The sequence below is a fragment of the Hirundo rustica genome, chromosome 11 (assembly GCF_015227805.2).
Source record: "Hirundo rustica isolate bHirRus1 chromosome 11, bHirRus1.pri.v3, whole genome shotgun sequence".
Lineage (NCBI taxonomy): Eukaryota > Metazoa > Chordata > Aves > Passeriformes > Hirundinidae > Hirundo > Hirundo rustica.
The window spans coordinates 20,770,232-20,791,636 of NC_053460.1; the positions used below are offsets into that span (position 1 = coordinate 20,770,232).

Below are 21,405 nucleotides of genomic sequence, written 5' to 3' on the forward strand. Positions count from 1 at the left end.
AAAACATTGGTTTGTATGGTGATTCTTGATTTTGAGGGCATAGATTGTACTTGACACAACTCTTTCACACTGAAACAATCTGAGATTTTTTGTTAATAAAGACAAAACTAAATACACGTATCAGATAACATTTAGAGCTGCAAACTCCTTATCTAGAATGACATGTTCCATTGCCAACCTGTAAAATGCATTGTAGAACAGTATTTTTTTCATTTAAAATTTGCAGGAGAGTTTCGTATCATCTTTCACTTATTTTTGGAGGTGTATTTCAAACCATACAACACACATTTCCCAGCCTAACCACCAGGTACCTCACATGGTAAAACAGCTCTTGAAATACTAAATACTAAAACGGTGAACATATTTTCAGTTGGATTTCAGCCTGCTCTGGTAACTTCTCTCTTCAGGTGACAAACTATCAGTAAGTGAATTCATTACAGCCTGATTAATTATGCTGCTTTCATACAAAGGAAAAGGAGACTTCAATCAGAAGTGGTAACCTTAAACAGTACCTGTGCAGCAGCGTATCAGAACATCAATCCCAGATCCATGCACTTCCATTTGCCTTGAGAATTCCTAGTAATTACTTCTCCCTTACTATCACGTAGCTCAGCTCAACTCCACGGCCTGAAAAACTAAAGGAAGAGGTTTGGAACACACCAGTTCCAGCTGACAGGATTTATACCAGTTACCAGAAATACTGAAAACCACACCTTATGCTCTCCACTTGCTTACCACAACCTAACTACACCACCAGCCTTTTCCTCCCTGGCTGAACACAGCAGGAGTTTGGGGAATAAAAGGAGAAGAGAGGAGTGGAGACAAATGTCAGAGATCTTTTTTCACACAGCTGACGACTTGCCAGTTTTTCATCTACATATTTGGAGACAATTTCCTTAAATGATCCAAAAGCTGAGAACCACCTGGCTATGACCTTCTCGTAAAGCAGGCCTGTCACCACAGCGTGGAGATGGTACCTAGACAGAAAATACTGCTTTTGCTTGCCTGTCTTTTGTGCTTGTTAACAAGCAAAGGCAAATTAATGTAAGACAAGAATCTGGCATATGTGTCTAAAATACACACTGCATAATTAAACTGAGAATGAAAACAAATCAAAGGTATGTACGTTCAAATAGCATTTATTGTTCCTTTACATAAAGGAACAAGGAACTTGGCATATTTTTCTTATGAATAAAGGCCCATCTTCACAAGGTATGGGTTATGAATAGCAATGAACAAGATAAGAGCACATGAGATAAAGCCAGTTAGAGTAAGCCACAGATGGAAGCAGAGCCAGACTGACAATGGAAGAATTCCCACCCTACCGGGCTACGGAGTGCTCTCCACACAACCATTTAATGCCAACACACATCAGCATTTACACTAAAGGAGACACTTCAGAGAAATATTTTTAAATGCAAAGTTTGGGATATCTCTTTTTTAATATGGATAATACTCAAAGCATCTATCTCTCTACAGACTTAGGTCTCTCGTGCTTAGTCTGTAACATGCCTGTGTGCTCTGCTGCTAACGGCGATTTAAAGAATTTGCTGTACCTACAGAATTGTATTATGGAGATCCTAGAGGGTATGACTAAAACTTGTTGAAATTAAGTTCTAAGGAAATGAGGAAATGTATAAATGTAGGTGACTGGTTACGGTTTGGTTAAAGTCAAGAAGAGAGGGTGCTCCCAAGTCTCTTTCTCAGAGCCAATTGCCTGTAACAATAAATACACAGGGTTGGCTGTGGAATCAGGCGCTTTGGAGAAAAATAATAACGCATCACAAATATTGCCAGACCAACAGGCTTCCCCGTCTCGTTCAAACCCACCATCATCCTGTATGAACAAAAACTGCAAGAAGACAGCTTAGACTGTCACATTTAGGCAAAAGGAGCCAGCACTGCCTGCAAACAAAATGCAGTGACAAAATGTCATCCCTCTTGTTCTTCACTTAGGGATGCCCCTGCATTACACTTATGGACCCAGGTTTTCACATCTCTCTTTTAATTAGGCAAGATAATGCTGCAGCTAATACCTAGCAGAAGAATTTACTGTGGTTGTGGAAAAAGTATCAGATCAGCTTGCAAAACCTCACTCGTATAAGGAAAAAAAGGAAGTGAAACTCAAAAATGGATTCTTTAATAAAGAGCACTTAAGGCAGCTCCTCATCTTTATCCAATTTCTGTAAACAAAACTCTGATTTTTGTCACAGACAAGAGATTTAAAACCACAGAATAAAAAGTAATCGAAAAATGTTTAGTGAATTAATTAAAAGAAGTTGTGAAACTATATTAGTCACTAACTGCTAATGCATACTTCTAAAGAGAATGAAATGTAAAGAAAAATTCAATGGATTTATTTTCAATTATATGATTGCCTTCTTTTCAACATTTTTCCTCAAAATTTAACCATGAAAAAAACCCTTTTCTATGTCTGAACAGAGATGAAAATATATATTTAATATTTTATCAGTTACTATTAACCTTGCCATTAGTATAAATATTCAAAGACTTAAAAACACCTGTTCCAAAGGTACATATAAACCAGCCAAAAATTAATCTTAAAAAGAAAAAAAAAGCAGTAGACCAGAAACCTCCCTCACAGTCTTTGGATTTGGCTGGCTCAACCAATCTGCTACGGCCACTCAACCAGTTAAATAAATTTCTATAATGATTTCACCATTTTAGGCTGCCTATCTGCAAGTTCTTCCTGTCAAGACGAATTACCCTGCGTGCTGCAATTCCCCCATCAACCGAGACAAAGTATGATTGTTGTGGTGCTCTGTCAACATGACACGCTTCCCATGGATCTGTACTCCAAACGTCAGCACGACCCTGCCAGAAGTGTGCTGTTATCAGAGCTGGGAGAACAATCCCACCAAAGGGTTCAGCCAGGGCAGTGCAGGGCTCGCTCTGAGGTGCACTCTGGAGCGGGGTGTCAGCTCTGAGTGCTCAGCACTGCGGGGGCTGCGGTGCAACCGGGGTGTGAGCGGCTCCAGAGATACATGGGACACAGCTCGGGGTGTCCCCTGATGGGACACCCATCCCAGCAGTGCACAGAGCCAGGGCACTGCCTTTGGGCAGAGAGAGAGCTCAGGGCATTGATGGACACCCATCCCAACAGAGCACAGAGCCAGGGCACTGCCTTTGGGCAGAGAGAGCTCAAGGCATTGATGGACACCCATCCCAGCAGAGCACAGAGCCAGGGCACTGCCTTTGGGCAGAGAGAGAGCTCAGGGCATTGATGGACACCCATCCCAGCAGAGCACAGAGCCAGGGCACTGCCTTTGGGCAGAGAGAGAGCTCAGGGCATTGATGGACACCCATCCCAGCAGAGCACAGAGCCAGGGCCTTTGGGCAGAGAGAGGGCAGAGGGAGGGCACAAAAAGCTACTCATGAGCTGCTCTCGGGTCTTCTGGAGAAAAGTTGTTTCAGAAATTCAGCATGAGTCTGAAGTTTTCATAAAGGAGCTACTTACATAAACCGATTAAATGCTGCAGATAAAAGTTCCTCCTGAAACTATAACTACTATTAAGGTTTATAGAATTACACATTCAATTTTAAAAACAATGAATCTCAGTATATGCACTAATTAAGTAACTCAGAAATTACAGATGATACTGCCTCATTAAAAAACTTTTGAAATTAGAAGGCTTACATTAAATTCATAATTTAAACGTGACAAACAAAAATCTAATTTTGTAGAATCTGTAGTTGGAAAAACAGTTACACAGGAAGAAACACAGCTTTGCTATTTCACACCCACACTCTGTACAACTTAATATATTTACCACAGCAGTATATAATACCTAGAGAGTCAGGGTTGAAATATAGAAAATTATGTTAAAAAGTAATTGGTCTTTATCACCACCAGGATAAAAGGCAATATATAACTTTTTAGAAGTTGTATGAAGCCCACAAAATCTTGTATCCCAGTAGAGCTAATATAAGAAATGCATTTGACTGCAGACCAACCAGGATTTACAGCCCAACATAGGCTGTAGAAGCTGAATTATGGATTACATTACATTTTTTTATATATGGCACTGTAGAAAAGAAACCCCAATAGGTCAAACTGATGTATTAATCACTACAGCTAAAATAAATACTATATGTGAATAATATCTACTCATGGGCCACAAAATAGATCAAGGCAGAGAATTCTGAGGACACTTGGAACACTGGAGCCTTCAGTACCTATCAACAATATCAACCGAAAAACATTAAAATGCTCTTTAAACATTTGTAATTTCCACTAATTGCTGCAGACTGGGCAGACATCACACTGAAATACACATCGAGATTTGATTATGGAGAGGCCAGAGTTAGGACAAACAATTGACTCCAGCCTGTACTTTAAGACCTTACTCCAGATGCTCCTCATTAGGAATTTTCTAAAATAATGAACTATTGCTTAAGTGACTTGGACACTCAAAACTGAAAATTAATGATCTGTGGTGGAATCAAATCACCTGTTGTACTGCTTCTTGTCCTCAACCAGGAGAAGCCACAGAACATGTCCCTGTACAGTTAAGCTCCTTAAAATAAGGAACATTTCACAATATTAAAAAATAACTAATTGAAGTTTCAGACTCATAGTACTTGAAGTAGATAAAATAATTCTTCTTCTGGATTCTCAATCAAGACATAAAACACAATGTCAAATACTTCCAAATACGCAATTTTTATTTATTTCTTTAGAGAGAGAAAACCTACCTTCTCATTTTCTTCTGGAAACCCTTCCATATTGGTTCTAAGTTATTTAAGAAATAATATGAAAAGAATACTTGAAACCTTAAAGTGTGTTTGCTCTTAACATCACTGGCAAATTATTATTGCTTTGACTACCTGCACAGCTGACAAGAACAGGGAACAGTACCTGAAGTTCTCCATTGTTCTGTTACTTAGTAAGGTAGAAGCTACTCAACAGCAGCATCAAATTTATCCCATCTCACTGTAGCTACACAGCTGAAGATAAAATCTTCTGCTAAAAAAAAATTTGTGGCAACCGAAGTTTTACCAGAATTCAACACACCTATCAGTGTCAGGCTGCCAATGGTGTCCAGGGGCAGGAGGCAAGCTTGTGCAGAGTGCACTTTGTTTCCCCTTCCCATCTTTAATTGAACTTCAAGGTACTGGAGCTGACTGCTATTCATAAAAATTACTTACAGAGATGAGAAAAGTAATTTTGGCTTGGGAGACAAGCACTAGGATATTTTTCAAGTCCATTAGGTGTAGCTCATTTTTTTCTTTTGTAAAGATGTCTCTTACAGCTGCTTTTTTAAAAACTGTAATAGCATAAAAATGAAAACAAAATAAAAAGTGAAAACCAAGGGATTAACAAAAGCCTGCAAAAGACAGAAATGCAGGTGGCTTCTTTATGGATTAGGAAAAAACGTATCACAGGCCAGTGATATGGCCTGGAAAAAAATGCCCTCTGCCAACACCTCCCCTATAGATAAAGCAGGCTGCAGTGCTGCTGTCTTTTTGATCAAGAGGAGAAATCCCACACCAATGACTGTTTCCCCTGACAGACTGCTTGTCCTTTTTAATGTTACATGAGAGCACCAGCCTGGACTTCCCTCCCCTCAGAGCTCATACCACTAGCACTGATTAGAGATGCTGGTCTGCCTAGGGGTACTCACTTCTTTGGCCAAGGCTGTTTACCATGTTGTGCTCCTTGTATTCCTTGCTTTCTCCTTTGGAGATAGAAACTTTGCCTTTTTAATGGAACATTTTGCTCATTCTCCTGGCAGAGCTTCCTCTAAATTGTTCAGTAATTGGCGCATCATGCAGAAGTCCAGCTCTTGTTAGGCTCCTTGCTTTGCAAGAGAGTGTCATGCTCAAAGAAGACTGGAGAATTACCCCTTTTCTTGACAAAACTATAGCATGAGCTAATACTATTTTTATGCTGCTATAGCACAGAAATCACTATTTATGATACCCTCTACTTTCTCAAACACAGCTGCAGAAAACTTCATACTTCTCCTCATTTGCCTTCCCGTACAACACTGCTGTTCTCTGCCCTTTTGTTTGCTGAGATAATTATAATACCAAGAATAGTACAAAGAGAGTAACAAAAGCCAGTGAAAATAGGTCTCCTGCACTAGCTCCTTCAGACACCTCATCCACAGGCCAGCTCAAAGCTCATCAGAAAAGCTGGAGGGTGAGGTAGGGTAAGAATTCCCCAAGTGGTTCAACAGCGCAAAAGTCTGACTGTTAAGGCCTGGGACTCCTAAGTGAGTATGGTTTACATACCCAAGTTTGTAATGATTTAACTTAGTTTTAGTTAACACTGTGAAATATCTGTGTGTATTCAGTCATGCTTAGAAGAGAGATCTGTAACTCGTTAGCAAAACTACCCCGTGAAACTAACTCCAGAATCCCAGGAACTCATACCAGTTAAAAAGCTATAAAGACTGTAATTTTATGCAAATCATTGTAACTTCATATAGGCCAAAAAAGTGAGATATTTCTCCAAAGACAGGGGGAGAGGAGGGAAAAAACCCAAGTCCGACTTACAAGTCATGGAGACACTCATGATAATTTTATCACCACAGTCCTTCTAGAAGGTAAAAAAAATTCATGAAGTTGTCACTATTTTTTAACTTCTCTGCTTCTCTTTTTGACTGTCTCTCGCATTGCCAGCATTAAAAAAAACCCAAACTCCACCAGCTGAAGAAATCTTGCCAAGGCTGGGGAGCTGCAGTTCTGCCTGATGCCCTTCCCTCCCTCTTGCACCTCCCCTGCAGGAACTGGCTGCCAGCCTGTAACTTGAAGGCAAGCAGTAACCAAGTAACTAATAAATAAGGAGTACACCACTAAAGTAAACAGTACCCCAGCTATAATTAGCTAGAACAGACAAGCTGCTGGTGGTAGATGTCTCTCAGAGTTCCCTCAGGCCCTCTCCAGCCCCCACAGAATCCCTTTAACCAGCATGCTCCTGTTTGACTCCAGGCGAAACAAAAACAAAAAACCCCTTTTCTCCTAGTCATTCACTAGAGCAGAGTATGTAACAAAAGGAACACCAAGACGAAGATCCCACTATTAGCTATTTTTATTGTATTATTTCTTTGAAAGCAAAATCATGCCTGTACTATTCAAGAGACATTGGGAAACTTCATAAACCTGCATTTAAAACGCACTGATTAGTCCCAAAGATGTCCGTGGTCAAATAGCACGAGACTTTCCAAAAGCACACAGTATGACAATTTCCAGAAAGAAATCCCTGGTTTTACTACAGAAGGCAATACAGAAATGCAAGTGTTTTCTTACGCCAGAACCAGTTCGGGATTAGCAAAGCCAAGCTCACGCAGTGGGAAATGCCGGGAGATTGACAGGAACACGGCGCCCCAACAAAAGCTTATTGCAGGTAATTAATGTTCTACACGAGGCACATTACTGACTTCAAACAAACTCACCACTCTGCTTAAAGTTAAGCATGTGCACATGTCCTTGCAGGTTTGGAGCTCCAACGCTCAACTTCTCATGAATGTGGCCAAACAGGACCCACTTTGCCATCACTCCTACAAAGGAAGGATGTGCAAAGCACACCGTTTCATTATCTGTGAACAGCTTTTAACAAAGCTGAAAAGCTCATTTTGGCTCAAAATTTAAATATTTGAGCTCCACCTTTGAATTTTATTGTTGGCAAATTTCAGCCAGATTCTGAAGGAGTGCGGACAGTAGGAGACTGGTCAACACACGTAAAAGAAGGGTGAGCATTCCTTTCCAAATTAAACAAGTATTTGTTCAAAATGCCCTTACAATTTAGAATAGATCACAGGGATTGAAATGCATCATGTTCCTTGAACAGCAAAGCTGATCAAAATAAATTTGCCCGCACCACAAACTACTGATATTGTGTCATTTCATGATGACATCACTTATGAAACCTGTAATAGGGACCTGCCTTTAAATTTTGTGCACAGATATACATACAATATGCACACATTAAGCGCTCAGAAAGACATTCTGACTTACAGTAAAATCTTGGAAGACTTGCACATGGTAAAAGGAAACCATGAAAGGACTGCTTTCATTTCTCTTTCTTACACACTAAGCTTGTTTGCAACTGGACTACTGAAAACAAAGGGATAATTTTTTGAACACATAATAAGACAGCAACTTCTGTCGGGCTTTTGTTTTGTTTTCTTTTTAATTCAAGAAGTTGTACTTGTTTTATCAACAGGCCACATCCAGCTGTACATAACGCACGGTGCCGATGCAGAAGGGGCATGGCCATTGCTATTCCATACCGCTCACATCATCCCTCGGGATGTGGCTTCGGGGAGAAGGAAATGTACCAGAAATGTGGCATTTTATTGCGTTTCTTGCCCAGGGAAGTTGTTGGACCAGCCCTGTGGAGTGTCCTCCCACCGCTGCTCATCCCGCCAGCCCTCAGCAGGACTCAGCCGGGGCGTGGATGCAGCTCGAGGCAGGAACGGAGCCGAGCCCGAGCGGGGCCCGAGCAAAACCCTGCCAACCACAGCCGGGAGCGGGCGGCACCACAAGGACAATGCAGCTTTTTGTTGGATTGTCCATCACTGCTTCTGTTGTCTCAGGGACAGAAAATGCGGCTGTGGGAGCGCCACCACCTTGTTTTTGCCCCGGGAACACCTGCGCGCCATGGCTGAATCACAGGTGTCCGAAAAACCCTTTTTCTGACCGAGAGATGGGGCTCCTGAGAGCCATTTTAAACACTTTAGTTCCATTTTCAGTCTCATGAGAAGGGTGAGATGCTACAAATGTTACAATTCACGCCATCACAATCAGAAGTTCAACTATTTCCTAATTACAATACATTATAAGAGTTTTTTGGCCTAACAGCTTTTGCCACACAATGCTACTAATGCTTCTAAGCCAATCACCTATTAAAATACCCCACGTGGGTCTGGTACAATATATCCTCCATTGTTCTATTTCTCCAAAATATCTGGTCTATTTGGAAGGTCATCACTTGAAACTTGCTTCCAGTTCCATTTCTCTCTCAACAATGTCTGTCCTATTCCATGGCCTCTCTAAGCCAGCACACCTTATCTCAGAGTTTGCACACAGATGTGCAAGGCTCCGTGAGCTCTCAGTCAGGCTTTGAGAACCCTCTACAAATCCATTTCTCACACACAGGAACAGGTCTTGTTTTGGCCTCAGCCAGATGGAACTGCTTTTGTGCGTAAATCTCCTGCTCTTTTGTGCCCTTTTGCTATTGATATTGCTCCTCTCCTGTGCATTTCCTATCCCTCTGCTGTTTGTTTTCAGCAAATTGTTATCTCACCCCACAGTCTCTGCCTTCATCCATCTCTCACTGGAAACGGGGCAAAAGTGCAGTGGAGCTTCTTATTTGGAGTTTAATTCCCAGCACAGGGACACACAGCTTGGACAATGGTTTAATTCTGCGCTTGACAGCAGGTGAAATAACAAGTTCCGTTCAGCACTTCTAAGCAGGGTGTTTACTTTAGAAGCTGGCAACCAGATTTCCTTGAAGTTCAAGACTGTTTGCCCAAAGGCCCAGGGTAAACTAAAAACGTTAAATGACTAATTGTCACTCTCCGCAGGACCAATGCATTACTTGACTGCCTAAAAAAGACTTGGCTGAAAAAAATCCAAAAATGTGCATCTTAATAGATTTTAAGTTCTTTAGACTTTTTCCAAACCTTAACTTCAGTAAAAAAGGTATTAGACAAAAAGGAAAAAGATTATCCCACAAAATTTACCTAGCACTGCCTAGGATGGAAGCAGAAGGAAATTAATCTATTTGATGATTCATCTGACTGCTCTAGGGAAGAATTACTTCAATGGGAAACATTGCCACCTTAAGATACAGTCATGAATCTTCCCATGTACAGGTTGAAAAGTTACACCTTGAAAATTTTCTGGTCAGGTTTTAAAAATTATATTCACTGACATCTAAAATTGTCACAGCACCTCGGGCCTTACCCTCTAAAGTCAATGGACCAACCCTCTGCAAGACCCTTCCATGCTTTCTCTTAGTCTTACTGGTTTTACTTAGCCAGAAGGAAAAAAATCTGTAATTATAAGCATCAGAAGAAAAGAGACGGCAAAACAGATTCTATCCTTCAGTGTCTGAAAATCAGGAAGAGAGAGAGAAGACAATTGAAAATACAGAAAAACTCAACCCAAAACCAGCTTCCAAAAAAAACCCCAAAATGCAAACTCACATGCCCTCTGCCCCAACACATCCTCTAGGTAGCTGCCTTTTGCAAGAAAAACACAAGCTTCCCAGGAATAGCAGTAGAGTTCCATAAGGATTGACAAATAATGGATGAACTCTTAGCTACTCAGACCTCTTTGTGCCAAGTTCTCATTTTCCATGCTAATAAGCTGCACACGCTGTATCTACAGAGGATCCATAAATAAAACAATTGTTTTTCTTATTACCATACTGGTAAAATTTTCTTTTTAAAAATGTAATAATTTTTTTTTTAGTAACCAAAGAAGAGGATTTCTATTTCTATTAAGAAAAAAGGAGAACAAAACACTGTTTAAGTAAGAATGCAGTAGAAACTTTTGAGAAGCAAAGAACAGAATGCTCTCATGGTCTCCTCCTGCAAGCAACATCAACATCAGGCAGTCAGGTGGGACCAACTTCCATTTCCAAATGAAGCAAAAATCAAATTTGTCTTGGCCAATAAGGAAAAATTATTAATATCATTGAACCTCTGTCAGAATATTTTGTGTTCCATAGATCAAAGGAATATAGACAGCATGCAAACCTGTTCTACTAGTAAAAAAGAATGCTTTTCCTGGCACAGAGCCCACTTGCTGTTTTCTTGCATTGATGCCTGGCTTTTTCCTCCTGTGAACCAAGATCCATGCAAAAATGTTCTACTGCCTCCTGACTAACTGTCTGTATTCCTGCTTGTTTGCAACAGGTATGGAAATGTATTTCCACACATTCACTCTCAGGTACAATTATTAATCATCAGTGTGAACTTTGCATTATCCATCATCTCCAACGTCTTCCTAGTTTTACTGCTAAGTCTGTAAGAAGCATTAGAGTAATGGTCATACGTTTTGTTTCACAAAATAAAAGCAGAATTCTAAAAAATGCCGGTTTGTGTTCATCATGGGATAAAACACAGTTTGAATTAATTTTTTAAAAACAAGAACTCATCACTGGGACAACTGATTTTTAAATTGAAATCTCGTTCATTTAAGAATAAGGAAAAAAGGTGAAATTACTAATTAGGATAACATCTATAGAGTGTTTCAAAATACTGCTTTTGAAATAGATATCAACATATTTATGGTGAACTATTTTATTATTATTTGATTTTGAAAGCAGAAAGTAAAACAAAACAGAAGTAAAAGAGAAGTTCAAGCCAAACTTGAGATTTTCAAAGATTTATAAAGTACTATGCATGTAATTCCATTTTAAAAAATGTAAGGACAGACTCTTTTCTTCTGTCTCCTTGAAAACTTGAACCCATAAATTTATAAGTGATAGTTTTGGGATACCTCAAATGAAATCATAACTGTCAGCAGCACTGACATCCTACACCAAAACAGGTCTGAGAGAACACTGCATTTTATCATGTCACTGAGACACGGAGCAAAGAGTGCTTGAAAAGGTAATGATACAACAAACCATAAAAATTCCTCCTGTTCTGCTCTCAGTCTACAGCTTAAAAGCACAAAAAGCAATCTTTAACTTCTTGATCCATAAATGCTTGCAAAAGGTGTTCTGCTCCATTGTATCTCTTTCACGTAACTCAAGCTTAACCAGCGTTAAGAGGCTTTAGATTCCAGTGCTTTCTAAACATATCTTGACCACTTTAAACAAGAAGTAATTTATCCAGAGCCAACCATACAGTACAAAGACCAAGCTGAGACTTGAGTTGTTGAACAAGTTGTTCCAAGGAACTTTGAAAGTGGATGCCATAAAATAAGCTTTATTTCCGGAAAGGTGAGGCAACAGCCTAAAGATTTGCTCAGAGAACGGCTATGCTTATGATTGGTGGTTTTCCTCAAAATAAGACTATTCCTTGGTTCTAGTTCCTTTGGGTCTGTCAGGAGCAGTTATACCTCGTCTCTTGGCTGATTCATGACCCTCTAAAGTGGGTGCTATTCACTGAGTAGAAACCTTGGACAGAAGCCGAGGCACAACCCTCCTGTAACAGAGACTTCTGCAGAACACACTACACATCTCTTATTTTTAAAAAGTGCAAGAAAGGAAGGAAACAAGGCAAGGTTTTCCAAGGGACAGCTCATGTCTAACCCATTCCAAAGAGAATTACCTAGTATCCTGATTTCTTCTTAATATTGTTAAAATATTGACAATGGATTTGAGGAATAATTGCAGGTGTTGCTGAAATGTCCACGGATAACCCAAGCATGAAGTGAGAATGTCAGCTAAAATGGTGAAATAAATCACGTTTAGTACTGCATAACCAAAAAGAGACTGCAGTCAAAAGTACTTTGTTCTACTCTAGCACATACCCAAGTGCTTCCCACATAATCCTGAATCCATCCTTACATTTCCACTTAGAAATCAGGAGTTATTAAAAGTATAGAGACCTAACAGACAGTAATGCTAAGTAACTTCTCTATGTCTGCCTCTGGTACAACACAGATTTCCAAGTCTTAAACCAGAAACTTAATCATGTTTTGTACAAAACCTGAACATGAAAACAGCTTTAAAATACTCAAGTTATACCATCTGAAAGATTAATTTAATTAAAAAATGTGGTGCCTCGTACCCAAAATACATCTCACGATCACTTCAGTAATTAGCTTTTCTCTACACAAAACATCTCTGTTTTAACTGTTGGTTTTGGGACTTTCCAGGTCTGCATGAACATTATCTTTCTTGACTAATATAAAGGCTGGAATACACTGGATGAGAAAACACATGGAGTATCAGACCTCCCTTGAGCGCTGGCCCAACATATGGTCCTGCACATTTTGAAAGATGGTGTTTGGGATAGTTTGCTGAATATGCTTGAGATGACTGCTCTTCTGCTGTGGGAGGAAGAGGGCTTTTTCTTATCCCTAAAATGACTGTCTTCAATAAGCAGTGATTCACTGAACTAGCCCTGAAGCTGCCTTTGGAAGCTCAGTATTCAAAAACCATCTGTGCCAGCAAGTACCAGGAGAGGGCTTTCACTCGATATTTAAACAAATTATACCCTCAGATATTTCAAACATATACTCTGTATTTATGTATTTTGGGATACTAGCCATAGGTCTTGATGAAAAGCCAAATATATTATTATTATTATTATTATTAAAAATACTCATATTTAACCTCTACACTTTAATTTCATAAAAGGAAATGAGGGACTTGAAAATATGCAAATTCTGCACTCATGCCACCTTAGCAGTACTCAAATATTTAGCTTGTAAAGCTACCTGACCTACTCTCGTGCTGGCTAATCCTTTTTTTAAAGCTTTAACTCTTACAATTACATGAAAACATCTATTTCATAAACAAACCAAAATTTTAACTCTAACTCTTAAAAGCCTTATAATTCAAGGAAAAATACCACTGAAAATGTGAACTGAATAGATTCAAAATCAAGCAAAAAGCAACTAAGGCAAACAAAAGCAATGCTAACCTTACATTCAATTTATTATTGAGATGCCTAGGGATGCTAACTGAAGAACTTCAGTGCTTGCTGTTCTGAATGCTGTACCCTGTTTGTGTCACTCACATGAGCATCACAGGACCACAGCACAGATCAGACCTGGGCAGCAGTGCTGCTAAACACATAACGTGGGCCAGGATAGATACCTAACTTGATAATCACATGCTACATTCCAAAAAGCTGTGACTTTAAAAGATATTTTCCAATCATTTTTGTCTGGTATTACTAAAAAAATGGAAAACTCCTAAAAAATTCTGCAAATGCAGTATTTTCAATTCTGCCTGGCAGAGAAGCTGAATCCTTCCAAAGGTACCTCGCTTCTCTTTACCTCTTCTCCTTCACTCTTGATCTAAACTACATTATAATAATGAGCAGGCTGAATTACTGATGAGCTGCTGACTGCTACAGAGGCAGCTGTGTTTCTAGCAGATCATCTCAAATATGAGCAGACACAAAAAGTACTAAAAAGGAAGCGAATAAAGTGCAGGTGATCTCACATTTGCCATCTCTGTCTGGTTGTAAGTTCCTTTTCCAGTTTCACTGGGCTCTAGGCCAAACTATTTGAACAAGCAAAGCAGGAACTATTCACTTTTTACTGTTGTTAGATCAGTCTTCTTGCCATCTCATTGACTGGAGATGGGTCAGCCCAGGGTACAAGAGCCAAGGGAAGGGGCAGGAATGCAGGGATTGGGACAGGGGTCAGGGTGACATTAGTCCAGGCCACTTCGTATTCGTGCCCTGAAACCAGTCACTCTCTTGGTAGCAGCGTTATTTGGGAACACTGACCCCCTTCTCATCCCATGTTTTGGGAGGGCATTTTTTAATATGGTTGCACATAGAAGCAAATTAAAAAACCAGAACAAAACAAAACAACCATGTAAAAATAACCTCACTCCAAAACTGCTGATCTTCCATGTCCCCAGGTAAAAGTGGTAAAAAAATGAGCTGTACTAGTCCAGGAAAGACAATTGATAGGCCTGGTCTTGATAATTTATAATAATCCTGCCATCCAAAAAGAAAGGTCTATTTAGGTATGGCTTGAAAACAAGCAAAGAAGTCCAAATGAGCTCTGGCAATGTGAGACAGAGAAAAAGTTTCAAGAAAATACTCTCAAAAAAAGTGCTGGTAGAAAATACTTACAGTTATTAACACAAGCTTTTCCACATTTCCAAAAGCTGTAGAGGAGCTATTTCTCTCTATGTAACAAACAGTACTTTAACACAGAAATACTAATCTTTTCCATCAACTTCTTAAGTAGAAAATCCATCACTGCTCCTAAATTAACCTCTTGCTCAGATGAAAAGGGTATTATTAAAAAGATCCAATTTCCAAAAATAAATTGTTAGTATTTCTGTTAAACCCAGAAGCTGGACTGAAATCCAGCACTGCTCACTGAAAAATGGCCAATGCAACTAAGTAAAGTGTCAAACAAGAGTTAGTTCAGAAAAAGGGGGAAAAAAAGAATATGCCAGGTTGGGATGATTCGTAAATGACATCTCTTTGCATCAGTAAACCTGCAGGGTCCCAACTGCAACAAAAGCAGACACGTAAGTCAAAAAAGGTTAGTGAGGAGACTTGCAACTTCAATGCAAAAACTGGGTATTTTGACTAAAAAAGGGCAGGTCAAAAAAGCTCTGGCCAAATCAGACCTCGCAAGCAGAGATTATCAGCAGCAAGGATTTTAAGCAGCTTAGAAACTGCTGGGAGAAATCAGTGTCACAGACCATAGAGGAGGTTGGATATTTGGAGATGGAATTGGGCTAAGGGGGTGCTGGTACCGTAGAACACAGAATCATAATGATGTTTATAATCTCCAGAAACCCAAAGAAGAGATATTGGACAGTCTTAGACAAATAATACAACATTCCAGTACCCTTTTACAGTGAAACATTTTGGAGGAGTTGAGTTTATTTCTGCATAGCAGCCCTAATAAGCTCAGAAGAATACCAGAAAGGGAGTTTCTAGGAGCCAAGCTGTGTGACACAGCTTCTACAGACCTTAGGTCCTATTCCCTACAAAAGACATTGAATAATGCAGACACAGTTTCCAAGACCTTGAAATCAGCTCCCAGCCAGCCATCTCTACGAGATGGCCAGGATGGTTAGAAGCTAGGAGAAGAGGGATGGAAGCAATTCCATCTGAACTGGCACACAATTCACGGCTCCAGGAAATCCATGGATGGGCAAAACCTTCAAGGTTGGTTTGCCAATTGAACAATATGGTTGTTCAGCAAAATTTGGGCTAGGAGAGCATTAAAAGGAAGCAAAAATATCCAGAAGCCTTTGGAATTTGCCCCAGACCTTTATTTTTCCTCGAAGCACTGTAGCAAGAGAACAAGGAGCTTCTAGAGAGAGAGGGAAGCTATTCATCATAATCCATTCAGATATAAAGCTCTGATTAAAATGCTTCACTCACTGAAGGTGACCACAATTTTGTTCATCAAAACATTAACACTTACAAAATAATAACTTTCCTTAAAGGAACAATAGACAATCAAAACTAAATTCTGTTCCTTAGAAGAAAATATTCCTTTGGTGAAGTGTTAAAATCTGAAGGGATCCATCTATTATTAGAAGGTTCAAATTATTTTTAAGTGAGGGAAAGCCAAAGCTATGACCACCCAGTGGAGTTTCTAATGAAAGCTTCTTTGGGCCTGTTGCTGTGAGATTTGTTACAGGTGCATGTGAAGGAGAAGAGAATTCTTTACTGAATGTAAGACAAAGGAGGGAGACTGAAAGGAAGGGAATAACAGGACAACACCAAACCCAGGAAACCCCCTCAGTCCGAAATTTATTTTACCACAAACGGGAGCACCTCCTACGTATCTGAAGTCCTAAGTCAATTTTAGAGTATAAACATGATCCACTTCTGTTCCTAGCTCAGCTAATTCCCTAGCACTAATCTTAGCACATGAAAAGAGAGAGGAGTCAGATAAAAGCTCTCCAAAATGGGAAACAAAAAGGCCTTTGGAAACGCCTGGCATTTAGACAGTCATATGTCTGAGCCAAAACTGTTAGTTTAGTTATTCAAAACAAAATGTTTGCATTTTCCTCAGAACAGGCATGTAATAGGGAGAATTCCTCTGACTCCACTGCGTGGGCAGACTGAGCAGAACAAAAAGCAGCCCGATTGTATCTGCACTAAACAACACAGTGCTCTTCAGAGACACCCACAGCAGTGCCACCACATCACCCTGCTTCTCCACCTTGCTTAATACACATCCGGCTTTTGACAATTTTGTATTTATTGCATAGCAGAGCTACTTCTCCACTTAAAATAACAGGGGAATCATGCTAAGGAATCTGATACTATTTCTAGAGCACAGTATTCTTATGGAAATTACAATTTAGCATGATTATAAACTCATCATTGCAGTGGTGGAGGACACCTTGATGCTCTGGAAGAAGTTTATACACATATTTATCACAAACCCACACTGGTATTACTGCAAGCTCTTGGTTCAAACCGCAAGCAAGGCTACAGTTATGGTTTTTCAGATACATCTTCATTCCCTAATCTTTTTGGGTTTTTTTCAGATTATGCAGAGGAGAAGAAAAGATATAAAGGCAGCAGTGATCAGTTTAAGACCTACACTTCACATTTTATTATTTTAAAAATATTCTTTAATTATTTGCTGAAAGTTCACTCGAAAATACAACAAAAAGGAGCTGCTGTTTTAAAGGTGGCAGGATAAGCTGGAGCCCTGGTGCTGACGTGCGGTTCCAAATGCCACACACAGGTCCCAGAGAGCCCCAGCAGGAGCAGCTCTGCTGCTCCCCCCAGGTTCTGCAGGAGGGGCTCCCCTGGCTCGGGGTACACACATACCTCTCCTCCTATGGTGAGCAGGCCAGGTGCATCCAGCCTCCGTTTCTTGCGGGGACCGATGGCTGCCAGCGCCGTTAGGTTGGCATCCCTCTGCCTCATCTGGGCAAGCTCCTGCTGCTGCATCTGTCAGACAGGGAAAGAACTCTCTTTAGTCTTCATTCTCTGGCCATAGCAAAAAGCTATCTTCAGACCTGCAAGCGTGAGGTAGAAGTCATACACGAGCAATCCCTGAGAGTTTTACTGCTCCTGTTTTAGCAGCTTAGCCATAGAGGAATAATGGAGATACTGAAGTTCTCGTGACTTTCACAGGATTTCTGCTTCCAAATATCTCAGCTGTTTCCAAAAACACCATCCTTTTCATTAAAAACTGCCTTAGCGAGTACTAACTACACATCTCCAGTTTAAGACTGATATGAAGGATGTAATTACCAATTCAAATCTTTCCAAAACATAATTTTTTAATCTTATATTTATTTTGAATATTTCAAACACAGCTGGTTTTCTTTAAAAAAATCTAAATTAATAAAATATCTCTATCTAAATGCTAACCAAAGGTAATGCTGACACAGAACCTTTACAAACTGAACTTACAAGTGCTTTCTGGGCTTAGGCTTTAGGTAAGAATACATTTGACTAGTTCGAAGCAGCTGCCAGCTGCATTATGTAACAATATAGCACACTACAGAAAATAGGAGAAAATGCTCTGGCCAGCAGAGAGGTAAGATTGCATATCCACTATAAATTGTATAATTCTTTCAGAGTGTTAATGATAAGTGCCATATTCCCAGGAACACTAATATTTTAATAAATACTCTGATCAATACCACACAAGAATAATTGATTAGGTGACACAGTATATTATTTTAATTAGATAAAAGCATTCATAGCTCTTAGCAATAATTCTTATTAATCTCAAAACTGGGTTTGCAAAATCTATCAGTAAACTGAGAGGAGGTGTTTGCTTTCTAATCCCACCGATGTCACTCTCATTCCCACTTCAGCGGCAGCGCACAAAACAACACCTGGAGAAATTCAGTGGTGGTAATAAAAACATTATATGATACAGGCACAATTCTTCATTAAAACGAAACTGAACTGACAAGCAGAGATAGAAGTGTCTCAGCCATTACCTACACAGGATCTGCACATACAAGCAAGGCCTGAACTGTCTCAACCAAAGGAAAGGAGGGTTAAACAAAAAAGTTCCAGCGTGGAGTCTTTGTTCTCCATCCACCTCTGCCCAGGAAAAGCAGATCCACCTCATGGCTCCTCTTCAGTGCAGTTCTCAGACTCGTTTGTTCAGCAGTCCATACCCTTATGACAGCACTGTGCCTGAGCAGCTCTGCTCGAGGCTCGCCAGGGAGCGGTTCAGCTCCAGCTGCCGGTGCCAGGTGACCCAGAGAGCCCCGGGACGGCAGCAGCCAGGACCCGCGCCAGCGCGGGGCGGCCCCGGGGCCCAGAGCCGGGTGCAGCTCTCACGGTGTGGCCTCAGCGGTGCCCACACAGAGGGCAGGCACTGCCCGGGCCCCGCTGCCCACGCAGGCCCGGTGCCACCGGCCTCCTGCCCGCCTGGGCACACCTGGGCTGACGCTCAGCCGATGCCAAGCGCCACCGGCACTTCCCCGTCTCTGCCCGTGGTGCGGGCACTGGGACCAAGGGCGGCCTCAGGAACTGGGAATGCTCAGCCTGGAGAACAGAAGGCCCCAGAACAGACCTCACTGTGGGCTTCCAGCGCCTGGAGGGAGCCGACGAGAAAGACACCGAGGGACTTCGGACAAGGGCCTGGAGTGACAGGACGTGAGCGAATGGCTTCAGACTGAAAGAGTGTGGATTTGCATTAGATACAAGGGAAAAATCCTTCCCTGGGAGGATGCTGAGTCCCTGGCACAGGCTGCCCCACCCCCAGGAGTGTCCAAGGTTGGACAGGGCGTGAAGCAACCAGCAGAAGGTGTCTCTGCTCATGGCAAGGGGTGAAATAGACGAACTCTAAGATCCCTTCCAAACCAAACCATTCTATATTTTCACACACTTCTGAGATTTGAATTCAGCCATTTAGAGTTTGAAATCCCATTTTTCACACTTCAACGATACATACTTCGCAAGCGCAGTTATTTTCATAACTTCAGTACGGCATTATCTAAAAATACATATCTCATCTGCAGGGTAAAAGAATTTCCTAAATACAAAAAAGAAATGTAGAAAAATATCTAAATAATAGTGCAAAGGTCTATACATACTTCTCTTTGCCAATTCATATTAGGTTTTTAGCTCAAATATCTTTGGCTCTCTTCCAGATTAAATGCCAGTTAGACAGAGCTGCCCGCTTACCCTTTCAAGGTAGATAGCAACAGTGGTGAGCTCTAATCATTTACAAAGGTCATGATCGGAAGCTAGCCCGTAAGCAGTCATTTAAAATTCGATTGATCCCTATTTGTAGTCAGGGAAAGAAAATGGACATTTCAGCTGTATTGTAATTATGAGGCTTCAAGGCAACTGTAAATAGATGTGCAAATCCAGATACTGGCAAATACCTTAGAGAAGAAATTATTACTATAGTATAACATATATCCAGGAAAGGTTGAAGATAAAACTGCATATAAAAAAAGATCAATCATTTTTTTGCTAATTTGCCTTGCTTGCCAGCCTACAAGGGTTATCACAATTATCAGAAGTCTGATGAATATTTAAGCAAGGGCCAACTGGCTTAGAGTGATCTCAGACGAAGTTGTCAAGCTTTGCAGAATAAGAAATTTTGCACTGGAGTAAGTATTCGTTTCCTGGGAGGTGCAGGTCAGAAATGCAGCCTGATAGATAACTGGTACCATGCAAAGGTTATATGAATATTGTATCAGTATCTTATCCAAAGTCACCATTTGCAAACCCACAGGAAAGGAAGCTAATACTCACTTGGCTCTCTGCTACCTGTATTACACTATACCCTGGCTGTTTCCACGTGGAATATCAGCACACAGTTCCTCTGGTTGGGTTTTTTTGCACGTGTAAATTGTGCATGTAAAGCAAAACATGCCACTTCTCTAAATTTCCCGTGGTGGGATAAAGCCTGTCCTCACTTTGAAACCTGCAAACTGGTGCTGTTTTACCAAGAAAATATGGAATAGCTTCAAGAGTCTGCAGAAAGGTTTGCACTCCTCGGTTCCTCAGGTTCTTTGTCCTTTCTTTTTTAATCAGTGAGAAAAACTAAAGATGGTTCTTGATATCATATACTAATTTTGACAAATGCACAAGATTTTCCACTGCCTATAACTCATCACCTGACAGGACACCTGGCTCAACAGACAGAGCCAACGGAGCTGGGCTCTGTTCTACCCACACTGGGTGAATCCTGGGAAGACTTTGTTCTTCACCTCCCAGTGCCTCTCACCCCACATCACCCAGCTTGTCTATGTCTGCTACAGGCTCTCCAGATGAGGATCCTCCTCCACTATGTGCCTCGCTTATCATCAAGCCCCACTGTGCTGAATAGACATTACTTTAATACAAATAAGGAATATGCTGCCAGGTACAAAAGATCCAGACAAAAACACAATATGGTTTCTGATACTGGTTTAACAGCACACACCGTGGTAAACTACAGCAGGAATGAATAACCTTATGTAACCTTCATGAATGCTGATCAAAAAATTTCTAATACATCAAACACATCATCAGTGAGATCACAGTGTCCTGATATTTTACAACATAGCAGCCGAAGTGCTGAAAATACTTGATAAATACTGTATTGCACAAATTCTCAACAATCTTTCATAAATGATCACTGGTGGTTTTTTTAGGTTTTCTTTAAAGCTCATCTGAAAGCAGAGAATCATAAAATTACATATAAAAATAATCAGAAGAGTTGTGATCCTGATACTAGTTCCCAACAGAGGCCTTCATCTTGCAGAGGTCAGTGTATTCCAACTGACAGGAGAGCATCTCTGCACACTATTAACCATGAATCTGCTTACAAGAAAAT

At 40.5% G+C, this 21,405-nt stretch overlaps 1 protein-coding gene across 1 annotated transcript in view; it reads right to left on the bottom strand.

Annotated features, from left to right (window-relative positions):
• The window catches only part of LOC120757649 (transcription initiation factor TFIID subunit 4-like), a 150,061-nt gene that overhangs the window by 29,740 nt on the left and 98,916 nt on the right, over positions 1-21,405 (bottom strand). Inside the window, exon 14 of the mRNA XM_040075154.1 lies at positions 17,433-17,555. Coding sequence (XP_039931088.1) covers positions 17,433-17,555 — 123 coding nt within the window. The remainder of the gene's footprint in view (positions 1-17,432; positions 17,556-21,405) is intronic.